At 42.8% G+C, this 17,410-nt stretch overlaps 1 protein-coding gene across 15 annotated transcripts in view; it reads left to right on the top strand.

Annotated features, from left to right (window-relative positions):
* Window positions 1-17,410, top strand: part of HUWE1 (HECT, UBA and WWE domain containing E3 ubiquitin protein ligase 1) — a 140,923-nt gene that overhangs the window by 103,722 nt on the left and 19,791 nt on the right. For 13 of the 15 annotated variants that reach the window (XM_082376504.1, XM_082376505.1, XM_082376503.1 and 10 more), the window contains 15 exons: window positions 231-297; window positions 2,592-2,806; window positions 6,082-6,293; window positions 6,757-6,939; window positions 9,297-9,469; window positions 9,819-9,967; window positions 10,731-10,806; window positions 11,658-11,756; window positions 12,345-12,478; window positions 12,666-12,834; window positions 14,181-14,409; window positions 15,040-15,218; window positions 15,498-15,587; window positions 15,748-15,902; window positions 17,055-17,100. In XM_082376504.1, coding sequence (XP_082232630.1) covers window positions 231-297; window positions 2,592-2,806; window positions 6,082-6,293; window positions 6,757-6,939; window positions 9,297-9,469; window positions 9,819-9,967; window positions 10,731-10,806; window positions 11,658-11,756; window positions 12,345-12,478; window positions 12,666-12,834; window positions 14,181-14,409; window positions 15,040-15,218; window positions 15,498-15,587; window positions 15,748-15,902; window positions 17,055-17,100 — 2,176 coding nt within the window. The remainder of the gene's footprint in view (window positions 1-230; window positions 298-2,591; window positions 2,807-6,081; window positions 6,294-6,756; window positions 6,940-9,296; window positions 9,470-9,818; window positions 9,968-10,730; window positions 10,807-11,657; window positions 11,757-12,344; window positions 12,479-12,665; window positions 12,835-14,180; window positions 14,410-15,039; window positions 15,219-15,497; window positions 15,588-15,747; window positions 15,903-17,054; window positions 17,101-17,410) is intronic. The other 2 variants (XM_082376507.1, XM_082376501.1) reach the window with 2 other exon arrangements.

The following is a 17,410-nucleotide window of genomic DNA, read 5'->3' as shown; positions in this document are numbered from 1 at the left end:
AATTCATTTTTCATTCTCATCTTCCCCCGTTCCCTTTCCCCTCAATCTTCCAGTCGCTGTTTATAATGATGGCTTCCCACGGATTATAGTATACAGAAGGAAAAGGTGGTTAAAAGATAGACAAAGAGAGTCTATAACATTTACAGCCAGTACCCTGAAAAGGAGTCCTGCCATTTGGGGACAACTGTCTTTGAAATTAATAATGGCTCAGGAGTTTTCTTCCCCCATAGAGTCAGGTCTTTGCTGCAGATGGTGCCTCCACTGAGACTTCCACATCTGGGACATCCCAAGGAGAAGGTAATGGTTTGCTTTTCTCTTTTGTTCTTATTTCTTGAGAAGAGAGCTTGAAGAAACGGAGTGTCCTGGGCAGGCAATAGGGGAATACAGGCATAATTGTCACGTTTACTTGCGTAAGTGAACTTTCTCGGGGGTGTGCTCAGCGTTCTGTAAACAAAAGGTCCATCCCAGTTATCTGAGACCAGATTAAGTCTTTATATTCTTCAGGAATTCAGGAATACATGCAGATCTCCTTAGAGCTAGCAACTCAGGACTGTAGGCCCCATTGCAACCAGCTCCAGAAATTACAATGCTTTCTTTAGGGTCTTTAGAAGACTGCCATTTGATTGCCCCAGTGAGAGCTGGTGCTATAGGCACAACAGTGATGTTAAAGAGCGTCCATTAATGACCAGAGCCAAGTAAATCAAAGACCCTGGGCCCAAAAGCCAGCTTTCTATATCAACATTTCACACGTGCCTACGTTTTCTTATTGGGATCTATTCCATTTCATAGTATATGGCATCCTGGCCCTGCACCCACCCCTCATTATATGCTAAAGTTAATGGAACTGGCCATTAAAAAGAATGAAATTTTGCCATTTGCAGCAACATGGATGGACTTGGAGGGCATTATGCTAAGTGAAATAAGTCAGACAGAGAAAGACAAATACTGTATGGTATCACTTAATACATGGAATCTAAAAAAATAAGCTAGTAGGACTTTGCTGGTGGCGCAGTGGTTAAGAATCCTCCTGCCAATGCGGGGGACATGGGTTCGATTCCTGGTCCAGGAAGATCCCACATGTCGCAGAGCAACTAAGCCCGTGTACCACAACTACTGAGCTTGCACTCTAGAGCCCGTGAGCCACAACTACTGAGCCTACACACCACAACTACTAAAGCCTGCGCGCCGCAACTACTGAGCCCACGTGCCTAGAGCCCGTGCTCCACAACAAGAGAAGCCACCGCAATGAGAAGCCTGCGCACCGCAGCAAAGAGTAGACCCCACTCGCCGCAACTAGAGAAAACCCGCGTGCATCAATGAAGACACAACACAGCCAAAAAATAAATAAATTTTTAAATATATGTGTATATTTTTTAAAAACTAGTAAATATAACAAAAGAGGCAGACTCACAGATACAGAGAACAAACTAGTGGTTACCAATGGGGAGAAGGAAGGGGGGAGGGGCGGTATAGGGGTAGGGGATTAAGAAGTACAAACTATTAGTTATAAAATAAGCTACAAGGATATACTGTACAACACGGGGAATATAGAATAAATGAAGTTAATGGAACTGTAGCTTAACTAACCCAGTAGTGGTTGCTGTGGTAACGTCCTTTAGTTCTACTCTTTAAACCTCTCTGTATATTTCTTTTGGTAGCTTCCATGCTGGCTTATAGAACTTTGGTGCCAGTGACACTATTCTGGCTACAAGATTTATATGGTGGATTCTTACTTTCTAGCAGTTTCAACAGAGCCCATTGGCTACTTGCCAAGAATTAGAGAAATGTCATGGAAGCAATTCTAATGAGACCTTCCAAGAGCTCCTTCTCCTTGATAGGAAGGATCTTTGAAATCTAAGTTGAGATGTTGTACTTAATGCCAGTTTAGTCCCTGGAGGATATGCTTAAAAGGCTAATAATTAGTAAAATATTGGCTAACTCATTTTGGTTGACTTACTGCTCATATGTAGTATATAGTATGGGTGATGGTAGTATCATTCAAGGGAAGCATCATTGCCCACTATGTGGCAGACTATAGTAGACACCAAAATGAATCAGATTCATTCCCTGCACTTAAAGAATTTTGTCTAGTGAGGGTGACATGCAGTGCTCTTAGTACAAGATAACTGCTGGAATGGAGGCGTGCTGGGATAAGATATAGTGGGCACGTGATAATGATAGCATCTCGGTATGCCTGGATGAAGCAGGAAAGCATTTATAGAGGAGATCAGCTTTTGAACTTAGCTAGATTAAGTAAATGTGTGCCACACAGACATGTGGGAAGAAGAGGTAAAAGAGTATACAAGGCATGTTTGGAGAACTACTATTAGTACAGTATTTCTGGAACATAAAATGTATAAGAGGAGGGAAATGGCGGACGATGTGTGAACAGTTGGGTAAAGCCTCTCTGTTGTACTATATCCGTAGAGCGCATCTGAGACCTGTGTCATATTAGCTATCTGTCTTTCCACTGCAGTAGGAGGAGGGCATTCAGTTTGTACTAGTGGCCTGAAGTATCCTTTCCACCTAAGACTTGATTTTGCCAATATTCCAGTGTGGAATTGAACCAGTGTTTGGCTCTTTCTCAACAGCTTCAACTCCGGAGGAGTCTCGGGATGGGAAGAAAGATAAAGAAGGGGACCGGGCGTCTGAGGAAGGCAAGCAGAAAGGCAAGGGCAGCAAACCGTTAATGCCCACCTCCACTATTCTTCGGCTTCTGGCAGAGTTGGTGAGATCCTATGTTGGTATTGCTACCCTGATTGCCAACTACAGCTATACTGTGGGCCAGTCTGAGCTGATCAAAGAGGTAAGATTTCTAATTTCTGCTTAATATTTTATACTTTTATCATTTGGATACCTGCTATGTGTTGGATGCTTTGCTAGGAACCCGTGCATGCTAACCCAGTGATGAGAGAGGCAGAGGCCTCTTAAGACACATTAAAGAGCTAGGCCTTTTTTTCCATGATGTGGAGCCATCAGGCTCATTTGCAGGAAGTGAGTTGATGTAGTTTGTTAATTTGTTTTGTAGAAAATCACTTGGTCTGCCTTATTAGAGACTGCAAAAGGCAAGGTTGGAGTCAGACCAGTCAGGACGCTGATATAGTAGTCTAGGTAATACAGGACCTTGATGAAGTTGGAGGGGGAAATGAATGAGTTGAAGAGATGTTTTACTAGTAGAAATGGACGAGATTGGATTTGGAGGATAAAGGTGAAATCAAGGACTCGAGATGTTTCTTGTTTTATGTTTTTTTTATTCCTTTTGTTAGAAGAGGAAATGGTTCGAAGAGAAAATGTAGAATTTGAGAGGTATCTGTGGATCACCTAGGTAAAGGTATCTAAGAGACAGGAGAATAAATGAAGTATACAGTATTGGAGTTTATCTTCCAGATGTATTCACACCTGTGCAGACACCTGATGTGTAACAGTATTGGTAATAAATAGAATATAAGAAAAGCCTAAATGTTCATCAATAGAGCATGGGAAAGAATGAAGTCATATTTTATATGTCCTGATACAGAATTATCTTCAGGTTGGATTTTTCAAGTGAAAGGACACTTTAAGAAACCGTATCATGTTCCCATATATGTAAAAGGGGTACCCAAGGAGGTTTTTTTCATAAAGGAGACCTTGTTTTGGAGGTCACATAGTTATTTTATGGTTAGTAAGCAGTAAAGGGTGTGAGAATGGAACAGGGGCAATAATGTTGCAGACAAAGAATCTATGACAGCAGCTGCCATTTTTTAAGCTATTTTTATCTTAATCCAAGCTTTTAAAATGCATACAAAACTACACTACTCCTAAGTGATTCACCAGTTAATTTTTCTTGGATGACTACCACTAAATTAAACATTAGAAACTCCACAAAAGCTGATCCCACTCACACCTTTGCATGTCTCCCCTTCCCCTTTGAACTTCCATAAGGTCACCATTATCTTGCGTTTGTGAATTGGGCTTGCGCTTTATATAAGTGGAATCTTACAGTATGTCCTGTGTCTGGCTTCTTTTGCTTAACATGTTTGCAACTACATCTTTGTGTGTAGTTTTAGTTTATTTTCATTGCTGTATAGAATTCCATTGTGTGAATGTAACACAGTCTTATCCATTCTAGTGCTTATTGACAGTTGGCTAGTTTTTCTTTTGGAAGTATTAAAAGTAGTGCTGCTACAGTCACTCTTACACATGTCTTGGTGAACATATATAAGTTCGTGTGTGTGTGTGTGTATTTATACACACACACTCACGTTCATACGTAAGTTCATATATTTCTGTTGGGTGCTATGTGCCTAGGAGTGGAATTGCTTGTGTGTTCAGCTTTAGCAACTGATACCAAGTTTTCCAGAGCAGTCGTGTCAATTTATATTATCACCAGCACAGCATATGGGAGTTTGGATTATTTCACCTCCTTGCCAATACTTGGTATTCCTGTTTTTCATTTTAACCATTCTAGTAGGTTCATACTGGTATTGCATTGTGGTTAAAATTTCCCTGTCTTTATTGGCCATTTGTATATTCTCTTTTGTGAAGTGTCCAAGTCTTTTATTCTTATTTTCTACTGAGTTCTTTATATATTCTGGATATAAGTCCTTTATGGAATGTGTGTATTAAGTATACATTAGACATTTATTTCAAAGCTTATACTCATTTATGCCAGTTGTAGTTATAATAGCATACTTGTGGAATAAGACATTTAATTGCAAATTTATTAAGTATCTGCTTTAATATGTATCAAGTGACCTACTTACTGGTACTGGGTACTCATAGGTGCTTTACAGATACTATTGATAATCCTCACCTCAGCACTGCAAGGTTGTTGGTATTGCTCCCCTTAACAGAGAGAAGAGAAGGCTCAGAGAGGTCAGTAACTTGCCCAAGGCCACACTGCAGAGTAGCAAGACTAGGATTAGAGCCCAGGTCTCTGGTTTCATATCCAGATTCCTTCCACTGAGTCACGGTTGCACGAATCCACTCAGTCGCCCAAATTGCAAGGCTTGCTTTTTTTTCAGTTTTTACTGGTAATGTTACAGTTTTTTCCAGAAAACTGTTTTAACTTTGTATTTTATTCACTACTGGGAAATTTTTATTTCTAATAGTTAACAGGGACACCTTATCTAATTTCCCAGAGCCTAGAATTCTTCAATGCATTTTTTAAAAAATATTTATTTATTTATTTATTTGGCTGCGCCGGGTCTTTGTTGCGGCACGCAGGCTCTTTTAGTTGCAGCATGTGGGCTCTTGGTTGCAGTATGCAGGATCTAGTTCCCTGACCAGGGCTCGAACCCAGGCCCCCTGCATTGGGAGCATGGAGTCTTAACCACTTGACCACCAGGGAGGTCCCTTCAATGCATTTTTTAAATTGAGGTAAAATGCACATAAAACTAAGTATCTTAAAGTATACAGTTGAGTGGCATTTAGTACATTCAGTGTCGTGCAACCATCATCTCTATCTGGTTCCAAAATCACCACTGCGTTTTGATCCAAAATCTACTTGAATGACAACAGAACTAAGTTTCTTTCTAAGATAAAGAATTATCAGGGCAGAAATCATTTTCAGAGGGGGAGGGAAAGTCTGACTTAATATCCTTCCCTGTTATTGGGCCTTTTTTGCTATTTTAAATAACCCTGCATTAACTATTTCTTCATATCCATATCTGTGACTGTGCTGTGTGTTTCTCATTCAACCCCTGCCAATTTTTAGCCCAGGGTCCTGGGCACATTGTAGGTTTCAGTAAATACTACAATTTAATTAGAAACTGGAGTAATTGTAGCACTGAATTAGGGATCAAGGTTTGAATCATCGCCATTGACTTAAGTGCTTTGGCAAGCCACATTTCTTTAGGTCTCAGATTAATGAAGATGTGTAAACTTGTGAAAAATGAATGGAATTTGGAAGCATAAACTCGAGATTTGTTACTCACTTGGCTTGCACCTTTAAGTCTTGGTTTTTTCATCTATAAAGTGGGCCTGATAATCATTGACTGGATGACTCCAAGGATCAGTTCTGTGTGCGTGTACCTTGTTGATGTGCAAACAGTATGGCATAATTGTGCTTGTGAGTAAATGTCATGATTAATGACTTTTCAGGACTGCAGTGTGCTAGCTTTTGTCCTGGACCACCTCCTCCCACATACCCAGAATGCAGAAGACAAGGACACACCTGCCCTGGCCCGCCTGTTCCTCGCAAGCCTGGCTGCCGCAGGGAGTGGCACAGATGCCCAGGTGGCCCTTGTGAATGAAGTAAAAGCAGCCCTGGGAAGGGCACTGGCTATGGCTGAGAGTACAGAGAAACATGCCAGGTAAAATCCATGCCTGACTTAGTGCTAATAACCAGTAGCATCCCCTAACTTCATTCTTGTCCCATGGATTCCTTGCATTTGAACAAGAGTTCTGGTCATACTGGCACTGTACATTCTCTGGTTCTCTCAGATAGTTCTAGTGCTACAAAATACCCAAAGCACTAATGACACTTGGAGGAGGTGGGTAAACGGCTTAGAGAAAACAAAGGGATGTTTTCATTATATTTCTAGGGTCTTCAAGCAAGAAGTTGAGGGGGTTATTCTACTTTACTTTTTCAAATTATGTTTAAAGAAAATGAAGAATGCCTCCACCCAGGGAGTGAGTTCTTTCTTACCTGTTTAGATGTTACTTCCAGAAGGAAACACAAAGGAAACCAGGAGGGTTATCTGAGGCGAGTTAGTGAAGACGTGGCCTAAGAATGGGCTGTATTCACATGATAGAGATGTCAAACTTCTCTCCTAGGCTTCAGGCAGTGATGTGTATCATCAGTACTATCATGGAGTCCTGCCCCTCCACCTCCAGTTTCTACAGCAGTGCAACAGCCAAGACCCAACACAATGGCATGAACAACATCATTCGACTCTTCCTGAAGAAGGGACTGGTTAATGACCTGGCCAGAGTGCCTCACAGCCTGGACCTGTCCAGGTAAAATTATTCCTGACCTCCAGCACCAGGCTTTTGCCCTCTCCTTAATCGTGCTTCATACTTGTCCATTTGCCTAGTATTTCATGTATCCTCGCCAGATAAGTAATTAGCAGCCAGTGTGATAGGAAGAGTTTGGGTGTAGGCGGGAACCTGAGTTCTTAGTATTGTTGCTTTTAAGCAAGGCACTTTCCTTTCTTTGGGCCTTAATTCTCTCATTTGCTGCAAACTCATGAGTTGGTCTGTATCAGTAGTTTTTTCCCCAAGCTTCCCCCCTCTTAATTATCGTAAGAAGATCATTATGGACCTTGTATTACATCTGGTTATGTCCTCTGAGTCTCTGTTATTCTAATACAGGTCCTTAATTTTTTTAATCTTCATTTTATTGCTGTTGTTCATGAACGAATTTATTGAAGTGATCAGACCTGCAGAATGTTTTCCTAGATTTGGTCCACTTGGTTCCACGCAGTGTAGTTTAACTTGTTGCTTTTACTCCCTGTGTGCTGTAAGCTTAGAGGTAGAGGCTTAATGGAGCAATTTAAACATTATTTGGCTAGGATATATCATAGATGATGTACATTTCATATTGTATCATGGGGCGATGCATCTCTTTGAACTACCATTAATCATGATAAGATTGACCACTAGGGTAGAGTGATAATTCATCATTGTACTGTTATATTTTCCTCCTTCTTACTAGAAAATAGTGTTATTGCTTCAGCACTGTACAAATGTCTAGTTCCCTATCAACCATATACCTAATTAATGGTCTTAACACCAGTTGATAATCCTTGCCTGTGTCTTTTAATTTCTTAGAGGATTATCAGTGACAACTTTGTAATTTCTGTCATTCCTTCTACATTATTAGCTGCTATATTTCTGTGATTATAGCTCCAGTTCAAGAGGGAAAGTTGGTTACCCTATAATACAGTTCCTACTAAAAAGGCAGGATAAAAACTTAATTTTTTCCCTTCAGTCACCAATTTTCAGAGTAAAGTCAAAAATGGGTTAAACTCCACCTCAAATACGAGCTCTGGCTTTCTATTTTCTGTGTAGTATTATGGACTCATGAATTTTCCTTGATTTTTAAAATCTGATTGAATTACTTGGATCACTACAGTTATCCTTCTTTTCATGCTCATCCTGCACGTTCTTTTTCATTACACCTTTGGACCTGTGGGACCTCTTCAGACTGACTTCTTTATTCTTTTGATAACAACCTCATCAGTTTTTTTTAAATGTTTAAAAATTTTGAGCTCGCAGTATAATGAGCACTGTATGTCTCACCTAGATTAGCCAGTGGTTAGCATTCTGTCCTATTTGCTTTAGTTCCCCCCCTCCTCTTTTCGTGAGGTAAATCATTTGAAATTTGTTATAAACGTGATGCTTAACCTCTGAATACTTCAGCATGTGTCTCCTAAGAACAAACATTCCATTACATAGCTAAAATACCATCATCACCTCTAAGAAGCTTACCATTAATATAATAATACTCACTATATACTTCATATTCATCTATCTCCGATTATTCCAAGAATGTCTTTATATCCTGGGGGAGAGTGTGTTGATCCAGGATCCAGAGAGCATCATTCATTGCATTTGATTGCCACGTGTCTCTTATTTTTTTGACGTTTGACTGTTTTGAAGAGTCCAGAAAGTCGAATGTCTTACGGAACATCCCATAGTCTGGATTTGTCTAATTGCTTCCTTATGGTTAGATTCAGGGTAAACTTTTTTGGCAAGAATACTACATAGGTGATGTTTGCCTTTCTAAGTGCATCACATCAGGAGACGCATAATGCCAATTTGTCCCATTATTGGGTGATGCTAAGTTTGATCACATAGTTAATGGTTAGAGTTCCACTTTGTATTAACAAATTATCCGTGAGGTGATGCTTTGAGTTCACGTGAAGATCACGTGAATATCCTATGCCCTGAAGATTTTTAACTCAGTAGTTTTAGCATTCACTAGTGGTCTTTACCTAGATCACTTAACATTGCTGGTTGCAGTGATAGTTTTCTGATTCTCTCATTCCTGTTTATTAGCTGGCGTTCTTATATAATGAAGACCTCTTTCTGCCTGCATTTGTATCCCTGTGGCTGCAGATTATACTTAATGTGTTGTAATCTATTACCATCATTATTCTTTTTGATGCTAAGATTTGGCCTGTGGTAATGACCCCATTAATTTTTTAAAGCCTTCTTGCTTTTGAAGGCCTTCTGGCACAACAAGATGTCTCAGGCTCACCTTGTACCTTCCATGTCCCATTCCTGGGATCAGTTGTTACTCTGATGAGCCTTGGTTCCTTTTAGTGTGGATTTCTGTGCTCAGTTCATCTCTGTATCTTCCTTTATCTCAGTCCCAACATGGCCAACACAGTCAATGCTGCTCTGAAGCCTTTGGAAACACTTTCCCGGATTGTGAACCAGCCCAGTAGCCTTTTTGGCAGCAAGAGTGCTTCTAGCAAGAGCAAGTCTGAGCAGGATGCCCAAGGAGCTGCTCAGGACTCTAATAGCAACCAACAGGACCCAGGTAGGGAATCAGCCAATGGACTGGAGAGCTGGCCGGGTGGGTGTAGTTATTTTATGGGCATGGCATCACAACTGTTCTAGCTTGGTATTGTTTCCCTGGGAACTTGCTGGCCTTCCACAGATCTGTCATAGTGGCGTGGGAATCTGCCCCACAAAGAATTCCTTAAAATTGCAGCCTTATTTGGCTATCCTCACACGTAGCCTTGTCTTTTCCTTTGTCACCCATTCATTTATTCTCTGAGAACTTGTAAATTTGCCCAGGGAAGGGACCTTACTGTCTTACGCTTGTCTCATGGTGCCCTGCACATAGGCACCCTTTGATTATTTTGCTGGTTGGTTGATTGTTTCAGGCGAGCCTGGGGAAGCAGAAGTGCAGGAGGAGGATCATGATGTCACTCAGACAGAGGTGGCAGATGGGGATATCATGGATGGGGAGGCTGAAACCGACTCAGTGGTGATTGCTGGGCAGCCTGAGGTGCTCAGTTCACAAGAGATGCAGGTAGGGAGGCAGATCACCCAGCATACCCCTGTTGTGGTGCTGAACCAAACCCCCAAGTGGTGTGGGTGGGTGAGTACTTTAGATCCTTGCCTAAATGCATTTGTCTATTTTGCAGAGGAGCACAGATGATAATGCTTAGTAGATGCTCAGTAAATGTGTTTGAATTGTATTAAATGAGGGGTGGGTGCAGAGCCAGGATGCCATATACTATCGATATAAAATGGAGTAGATCCCAACAAGAAAACATAGGCACGGGTGAAATGTTGATATAGAAAGCAGGCCTGAGCCCTCTGGGCCCAGGGTCTTTGATCTACTTGGTTCTGGCCATTAATGGACTCTCCTTAACATCACTGTTGTGCCTATAGCACCAGCTCTCACTGGGGCATTCAAATGGCAGTCTTCTACAGACCCTAAAGAAAGCATTGTAATTTCTGGAGCTGGTAGCAATGGTAAGAAATGGGGCCTACAGTCCTGAGCTGCTAGCTCTAAGGAGATCTGCATGTATTCCTGAATTCCTGAAGAGTATAAAGACTTAATCTGGTCTCAGATAACTGGGATGGACCCATTTGAAGGACAGTCTGAGTGTGGATTGGCAGCACCTGGTAGTTGCTGTGCTCTTAGCACCAAGTGTGTGGTGTTTATGTAACATCCTGTCACATATTATCCTAGAAATATATGCTCCCTTGCTGGCTTTTTTTAGGGTTGAGCACCAGCACAATGATAGACTTGTGTGCATCCATATATATGTTCTATTTCTCTCCAGGTTGAGAATGAGCTGGAGGACCTGATAGATGAGTTGCTTGAGAGGGATGGCGGATCTGGGAACAGTACAATTATAGGTGAGAGCCCCAGAACTGAGTATAGCCTCTTCCTTTGCCTCAGTCTCTCTCGGGAGGACCCTTTTTCTCATCATCTGCTTGCTCAGCTCTGCCTAAGGGCTCATAGCCAGCCTAGATTGCTGCTTGTCTTGATGTTGACAGTCTTACAGATGAGAAATTCACAAGCCATCTACAGACCTGTGGCTGGTCTGAAGTGTTGCCTCTGTGGGGGAGGTGGAGGGGGTGGCCATCAGTATAGGTAATACATCAGGCACATCAAGAGTGTTTATTCATGGAGGCCTAGAGGAGGCTATAGAGGCTGTAGGGTGAGAAAGTGCTTTCCTTTCAGTTCTTCAGTGAATCCAGGAGCTTTCTGCCTCCAAGTCTCAGTAGTGTAAAAAGAGTGATCATTCCCTAAGGATCTTTTACAACTTTTACAGCTGAGTTGTAAAAAAGTTGCTTTTTACAACTCAGGAAAAACAGCAAAGGTACTCTACTGTCACCTGGCTCCAAGGGTATATGTTACTTGTTTTTATTTTATTGATGAAGAAAATCAAAGGATAAACAGAAGTAGACATGTATTCTTAAACTTGACAAGGCTTTTTCACACCCATTATCCTCTGCGGTTTCACAGTTAGTGGGATTGGCAGGGCAGATGTGATCATCCCATTTTACAGTTGAGGAAACTGAGACTCAGACAGGTAAAGTGACTGGCCAAGCTCACCTAGCTAGTCAACAGCAGAGAACCCAGGTCTTCCTCATCCAAAAAAAAAGTGGATATCTGCTGGGTGTACATAGCTACTTTAGGCCCACCCAATCTGGAAAGGGAAGTCCTCTGTTGTTCAGTGAAGGCTCTGCTCTGTAACCTTCAGTGAGCAGAAGTGGAGAGGATGAATCACAAGAGGACGTGCTGATGGATGAAGCTCCTTCCAACCTCAGCCAAGCTTCCACCTTGCAGGCCAACCGAGAAGGTGAGAGTGCCGAGGCCAGAAAGGCCTCCCTTCTTGCCCTGCACGTCTGACAGACACTATACTAGGGTTTTCCTGGAGGCAGCTGCCCACATGTGCAGAATAAGGAAGCATCTGTCTGCATGCGCTGACATACACCATCCACTTTATCCTCAGCCAGTTTTTCAAATAACATGTTAACTACTGCTTGCCCAAAAGTTTGTCACTTCTTACTTGGTTCGCTTTCTTCTCACCCACCTGCTATCATCGCTCCAGATTCCTTCTTACCAACAGGATGCAGTCAGTAGCAAAGTAGGGCTGGAAAGGCAAGGGGGCACCAACAGACTTGGCCAAGTCCTAGACCATGGCTCCTCAAGCACCACCCTATAGCCAGCCTCCACATTCAGCCGCATGGCTCAGCATATTGATGCATTGGTTGGCACTCTCAGGAAGTCGGGGCTGGCTCACTAAGTCTGTACATCACCCCAGATCTGGTTCTTCCTCTCCTAGAGTCAAATACCCCATCGCCTTCCCACTCAATCTGCTGGCCTGCACAGTAGCCTGTTTTCTAGCTACTCAGTATAGTCCTCCAATGTGCTCCCTTTGTTTTAGATTCCATGAATATCCTGGACCCTGAGGATGAGGAGGAGCACACTCAGGAAGAGGACAGCAGTGGCAGTAACGAGGATGAGGATGATAGTCAGGATGAAGAGGAGGAGGAGGAGGAAGATGAGGAAGATGATCAGGTGAGGGGGGACTGTGTTTGGGTTGGTTCAGACATCCTCTTCCGTGGGAACACACAGCTGGAGAAAACCAACAGTCTGGGTTGCTAGCCTCAGCGCCTCCCTCCCTCATGTGCAAATGTGGCCATGACACCAGACTTCAGAAAATCCTTACCTCCAGCAATTCTCCATCTCCTATTTTCCCCTTAAGGAGGATGATGAAGGTGAAGAGGGAGATGAAGACGATGACGACGATGGCTCTGAAATGGAATTGGATGAGGATTACCCTGATATGAACGCTTCTCCCTTGGTCCGATTTGAGCGCTTTGACCGGGAGGATGATCTCATCATTGAGTTTGACAACATGTTCTCCAGTGCTAGTAAGACACAGGGGCTCAGCTGGGTTTTATCTCTTGATTCTTATACCCTGAACTAGAGCAGCTATCAATCTGATACAGAAAGCACCTCTTTTCTTATGCCAACTTCCTGGGGCAAGGGATATCTGAATCCATCTCTCTCAGTAAGTGTATACCTAGAAGGAGGGATTGTGAGAGGCTCCTTTTGTTCTCTCCACCTCAGTAAACGGGCAGCCAGCCATTTTAGAGCCTGGACAACTTGATGATTTGCTTGAATTAAAAAAAAAGTGAGACCAAGGCTGACTGCATCAGGCACCCATGTGTACACTATAGTGATAGGGCAATCACTAATCCTTATGTCTGTAACACTGGATCTTGAGAGTTTGGATAGACACCTTTGAGCTTGGCATTGGGGAGTAGATTTGAACACATTCACTCTGTTCATCAAGAATGCATCTTTTCGGAGGAGAGAGTGAATCTCTTCTCTCCTCCCCCATCAACGTCAAAGTTCCCTTTTAGCATCCAATTCTTAAAATCAAGCTGTCTTGAGAAGGCAGGTCTTTACTCCCAAATCACAAGCATGATATAGCAGAAAACACTGAACTGTTCTGGTCTGTTGTCTTGGCCAAGTAGTCTCTTACCTCTTTGAGCCTCAGTTTGTCACCTTTGAGCCTCAGTTTGTCACCTGTAAATGAAAAATGTGAGAAGAAAAAAAAATGGGGTGGATTACATAATTTTCAAGATACTTTCTATTCTGCGATTTTCTTTGCATTTTTATGATTTCCATCAATCTTCCTTATTATGTTGAGCCTCTGTCCATTCAGCAAATTGAACAAATATTTGAGGAGTGCCTACTGTGTCCTAGGTGCTAGGGATACAGCAATAAAAAAGAAAACAGTCCTTTTCCCTCATAGGAGCTTATGGTCTATTAGGAATTATGAGTAAGCAGGCATTACATTGTAGTATGGTAGGAAAGCACAGAGTAAAGGGTTTTTAGGCCCATTTGTAGAATCAGAAAAAGTGATATCTAGGCCAAGAACAAAAAGTACAGGTGAAGAAGGGGGAGAGGAGTCGTCAAGGTGGAGAGAACAGCATGTTTCTGAGGGGCCTACAAGCATCACTGTGGCTTAGTATAGAAAATGGATTGGGAGAAGGTACTATTTAGGAGGCTGTTGCAGTATCTAGGTGAGAGATGGTGGCATAAGCCATGGTAGTGTCAGTGATCGTAGATGAGGCATGGGAATGAGGGAGAAAGGACAAAGCTCAGGTTTCCGTGTGAGGAAGTAAGGCCCAGGAGACATGGTTCTGCTTGAACAACCATAGAAGAAATTTCTTTTTGGCACTGACCCCTTTGCATATTGTCCTTGCAGCAGACATCCCCCCATCCCCAGGAAATATCCCTACCACCCACCCACTGATGGTACGCCATGCAGACCACAGTTCCCTGACGCTGGGCAGTGGCTCTTCTACAACGCGTCTCACCCAGGGCATTGGGCGCAGTCAGAGGACCCTGAGGCAGCTGACGGCCAACACAGGCCACACCATTCACGTTCACTACCCTGGGAATCGTCAGCCCAATCCTCCTCTTATACTCCAGAGGTGAGTTACAAGGAAGATTGTTGGGCTCAATTAGCTTCAGCATTGTCTTGACCTGGGGGGATAATGCTCTTGTCACACACACAGATAATGTATTTGTCCTGTTTCTTTGTGGATTATATGTGCAGCCTTCGGGAGAATACCAAATTGTATAACATGTTCTTCTGCTTAAGTGTCCTGTACATACATTCAGCAGTCACTAAGCATCTCATATGCCAAACACTTAGCACTTAAGATATGGTCAGGACAGGATCCCTGCCCTTTGGCTTAGAGTTTCTCCCACTAGGGAGAAACAATTTTAGAAGTGAAAGGAAGGAATATAGGTATCATAATGGTCAATGTACAGACGGTAGTGGGTGTACAAGAGAGAGATTATACCCTAACACAGTGCCTGATATTATCAGTGACGCTCACTCTGTTCCAGGAACTATGGAGTAATACGCAGCCTTAGCCCAAAACAAGTTTGCAAACTGATGGAGTAGTTAGAAAAGTAACTAAGACTTATGTGCACTATGATCAGGTCCATAATAATGTCATGCATTTCGTAGAGGATACAGAAAGGATCTCACAATAACAGTTTGCAGTGCCCCTGTGGATGTACAGTGACCATGGTACCCCACCATCACCCTACAGGTTGCTTGGTCCCTCTGCTGCTGCTGACATCCTTCAGCTGAGCAGCAGCCTTCCCCTACAAAGCCGAGGCCGGGCCCGCCTCCTAGTGGGCAACGATGACGTCCACATCATCGCCCGGTCTGATGATGAACTACTAGATGACTTTTTCCATGATCAGAGTACAGCTACCAGCCAAGCAGGCAAGTTTATGTGGTGAAAGGGTAACGTTTGTCTGGTTCTTTTTCCCTGCTGAGGGAAAGCAGAACAGTATCTGCCCTGCCTGGAGAAATCCCATTTTATAGGAGCCAGAACCACTCAGTGATTTAGCCAAGGGCAATAAAAACCGTTTTACATCTGGATACCTATGATGTTCCAAACCTTGTGATAGACATTGGGTCCTGTTAGGGAAATACTGCAATTTTTGGATCAATTGATGCATGACAATGCCAAGAGTCTCACTCTGCTTTGTTTCCCTACAGGGACCCTGTCCAGCATCCCCACAGCCCTGACCCGTTGGACAGAGGAATGCAAGGTTCTTGATGCTGAGAGCATGCATGACTGTGTTTCAGGTGTGTGGCAGTTTGGTTATCAGGGCAGTAGTGAGTCTTCCAGGGCTGGGACAGTGCATGGAAAGTTGTTTCCCTGGTTCTCTGTGGCCCCAAGCTCTGCCTCTTGGCTTTCTCCCCCACCTCCCCTGAGCAGCCTCCGATCTTTGCTTCTTTGGTCCAGTTGTTAAAGTGCCCATTGTCAATCACCTGGAATTCCTGAGGGATGAGGAGCTGGAAGAAAGGCGGGAGAAACGCAGGAAACAACTAGCTGAGGAAGAAACAAAGATAACCGACAAAGGCAAAGAAGATAAGGAGAACAGGGATCAGAGTGCACAGGTGATTCCCAAGAGCTGGGAGGACTCATCTTTGGCTATGTCTGCCTTAACTTTCACACGGTTTTAGCATACATGTGGTTGACCCCAAGAGTCATTGAAGATTCTAGGACGTTCACATTGAAACTGAGAAATGATCCACTTCAAATTCACTGTACACTTGAATGGTTTTTAGGGGGAAAGAATTCAAACCCAGGGGGAAAATTGTTTCTCCGGTGTTTTGCTGGGGAAAACTGGAGTCAGAACCAGAGCAGCTCCTGACTCACTGTACAGTCTCTACTTTCAGTGAATACAGCTAGACAAGAACAATGACCTTGACTAAGCCCATGCTCTTAATGGTTCAATTCCGTTTCAGTGGATTGCCTTCTTAAGTGTCAGGGAAAACTTACCAATATGATTCCATTCCAACATTTGAATAAGTTGGGCTTAGGCTTCAGATTAGAGAAAATGTTCCTACCCTGAACCCCATGACCACATGTCATTTTCTAGGGCTCAATTTGTGAAATCTCTAACATGATTTTGGTTTTTCTGAAACTTCTGGAACCTTGAATAGTATAGCTTTGAAATAAATGAAGTAAATGCTGATAAAAATACAAGGAAACTAAAAGACTTGAGTGAAAGACTTTATTATACCTCACTCAACAGGGCATCAGATTTAAAAGGATATTGAAATGTTCAATTATGATAACAAGCTTGATCTAACAAATATCTTTGTATAGAACTTTTGCCTAATAAATAGTAACATTGTTTCAAGCACATGTAAAGGGATAGGAAATAAGCCTGGCATTTTGTAAGCCGGAGTGTACAAAATGAGCCCAAGGAAGGGAAATATATATAGGTGAAACTTTTAAGAAATTCTTGCTTGTCTCAGCGATTGTGTTCAGGTCATGTCCTATGTCCAAGCCCATCTCCAATGTGGTTTTTATTATCCTTTCCTCTCATTGTTTAGTCAGCCCCCTGACAGTTTCCCCCTTGTCCCCAAGCAATCCTTGAGCATGAGTATGTATTAGAGAAATTGGAGGTATGTTTGCATGCTAAAGTGCTCATCTTCCATCCAGGTCATACGTGTCATATGTGGGAGATGGCAACTATTAAAGTTGACCTCTATCTCATGTGCTTGCAAAGTCCCACATTGGTCTGTCCCTTTTCTTTGCAGTGTACTACATCTAAGACAAATGACTCCACTGAACAGAACCTCTCAGGTAACTCTCCCTCCCTTTTCCCCTTCTTGATAATTGGTTGGTTTTTTATCCTGACCCAAATAGCTGGCCCAAGTGGGCTGAAGATGAACGCTGGTGCTCTGTGGGATGAGGTAGTAGATTGTATAGTTTTAGGGTCATACCCCATCTTGGAGATAACTATACAGTCTACTGTCTTTCCCACGGTGGTGCGCTTCCCCTCCGACGTGCTGTGTTTTTAGGTTCTCATTCTGATTATGCTGTACTGCGTTCTGGCATGTGTAGTGAGGCCATGTGTCCTGTCCCCTTTACTGACCCCCATGGTGTGGTGCTT

Source organism: Balaenoptera borealis (genome assembly GCF_965194805.1).
Source record: "Balaenoptera borealis genome assembly, chromosome: X".
Classification (NCBI taxonomy): Eukaryota; Metazoa; Chordata; class Mammalia; order Artiodactyla; family Balaenopteridae; genus Balaenoptera; species Balaenoptera borealis.
Note: the sequence above shows the minus strand (reverse complement) of the source record. Positions and strands in the feature narration are given on the sequence as shown.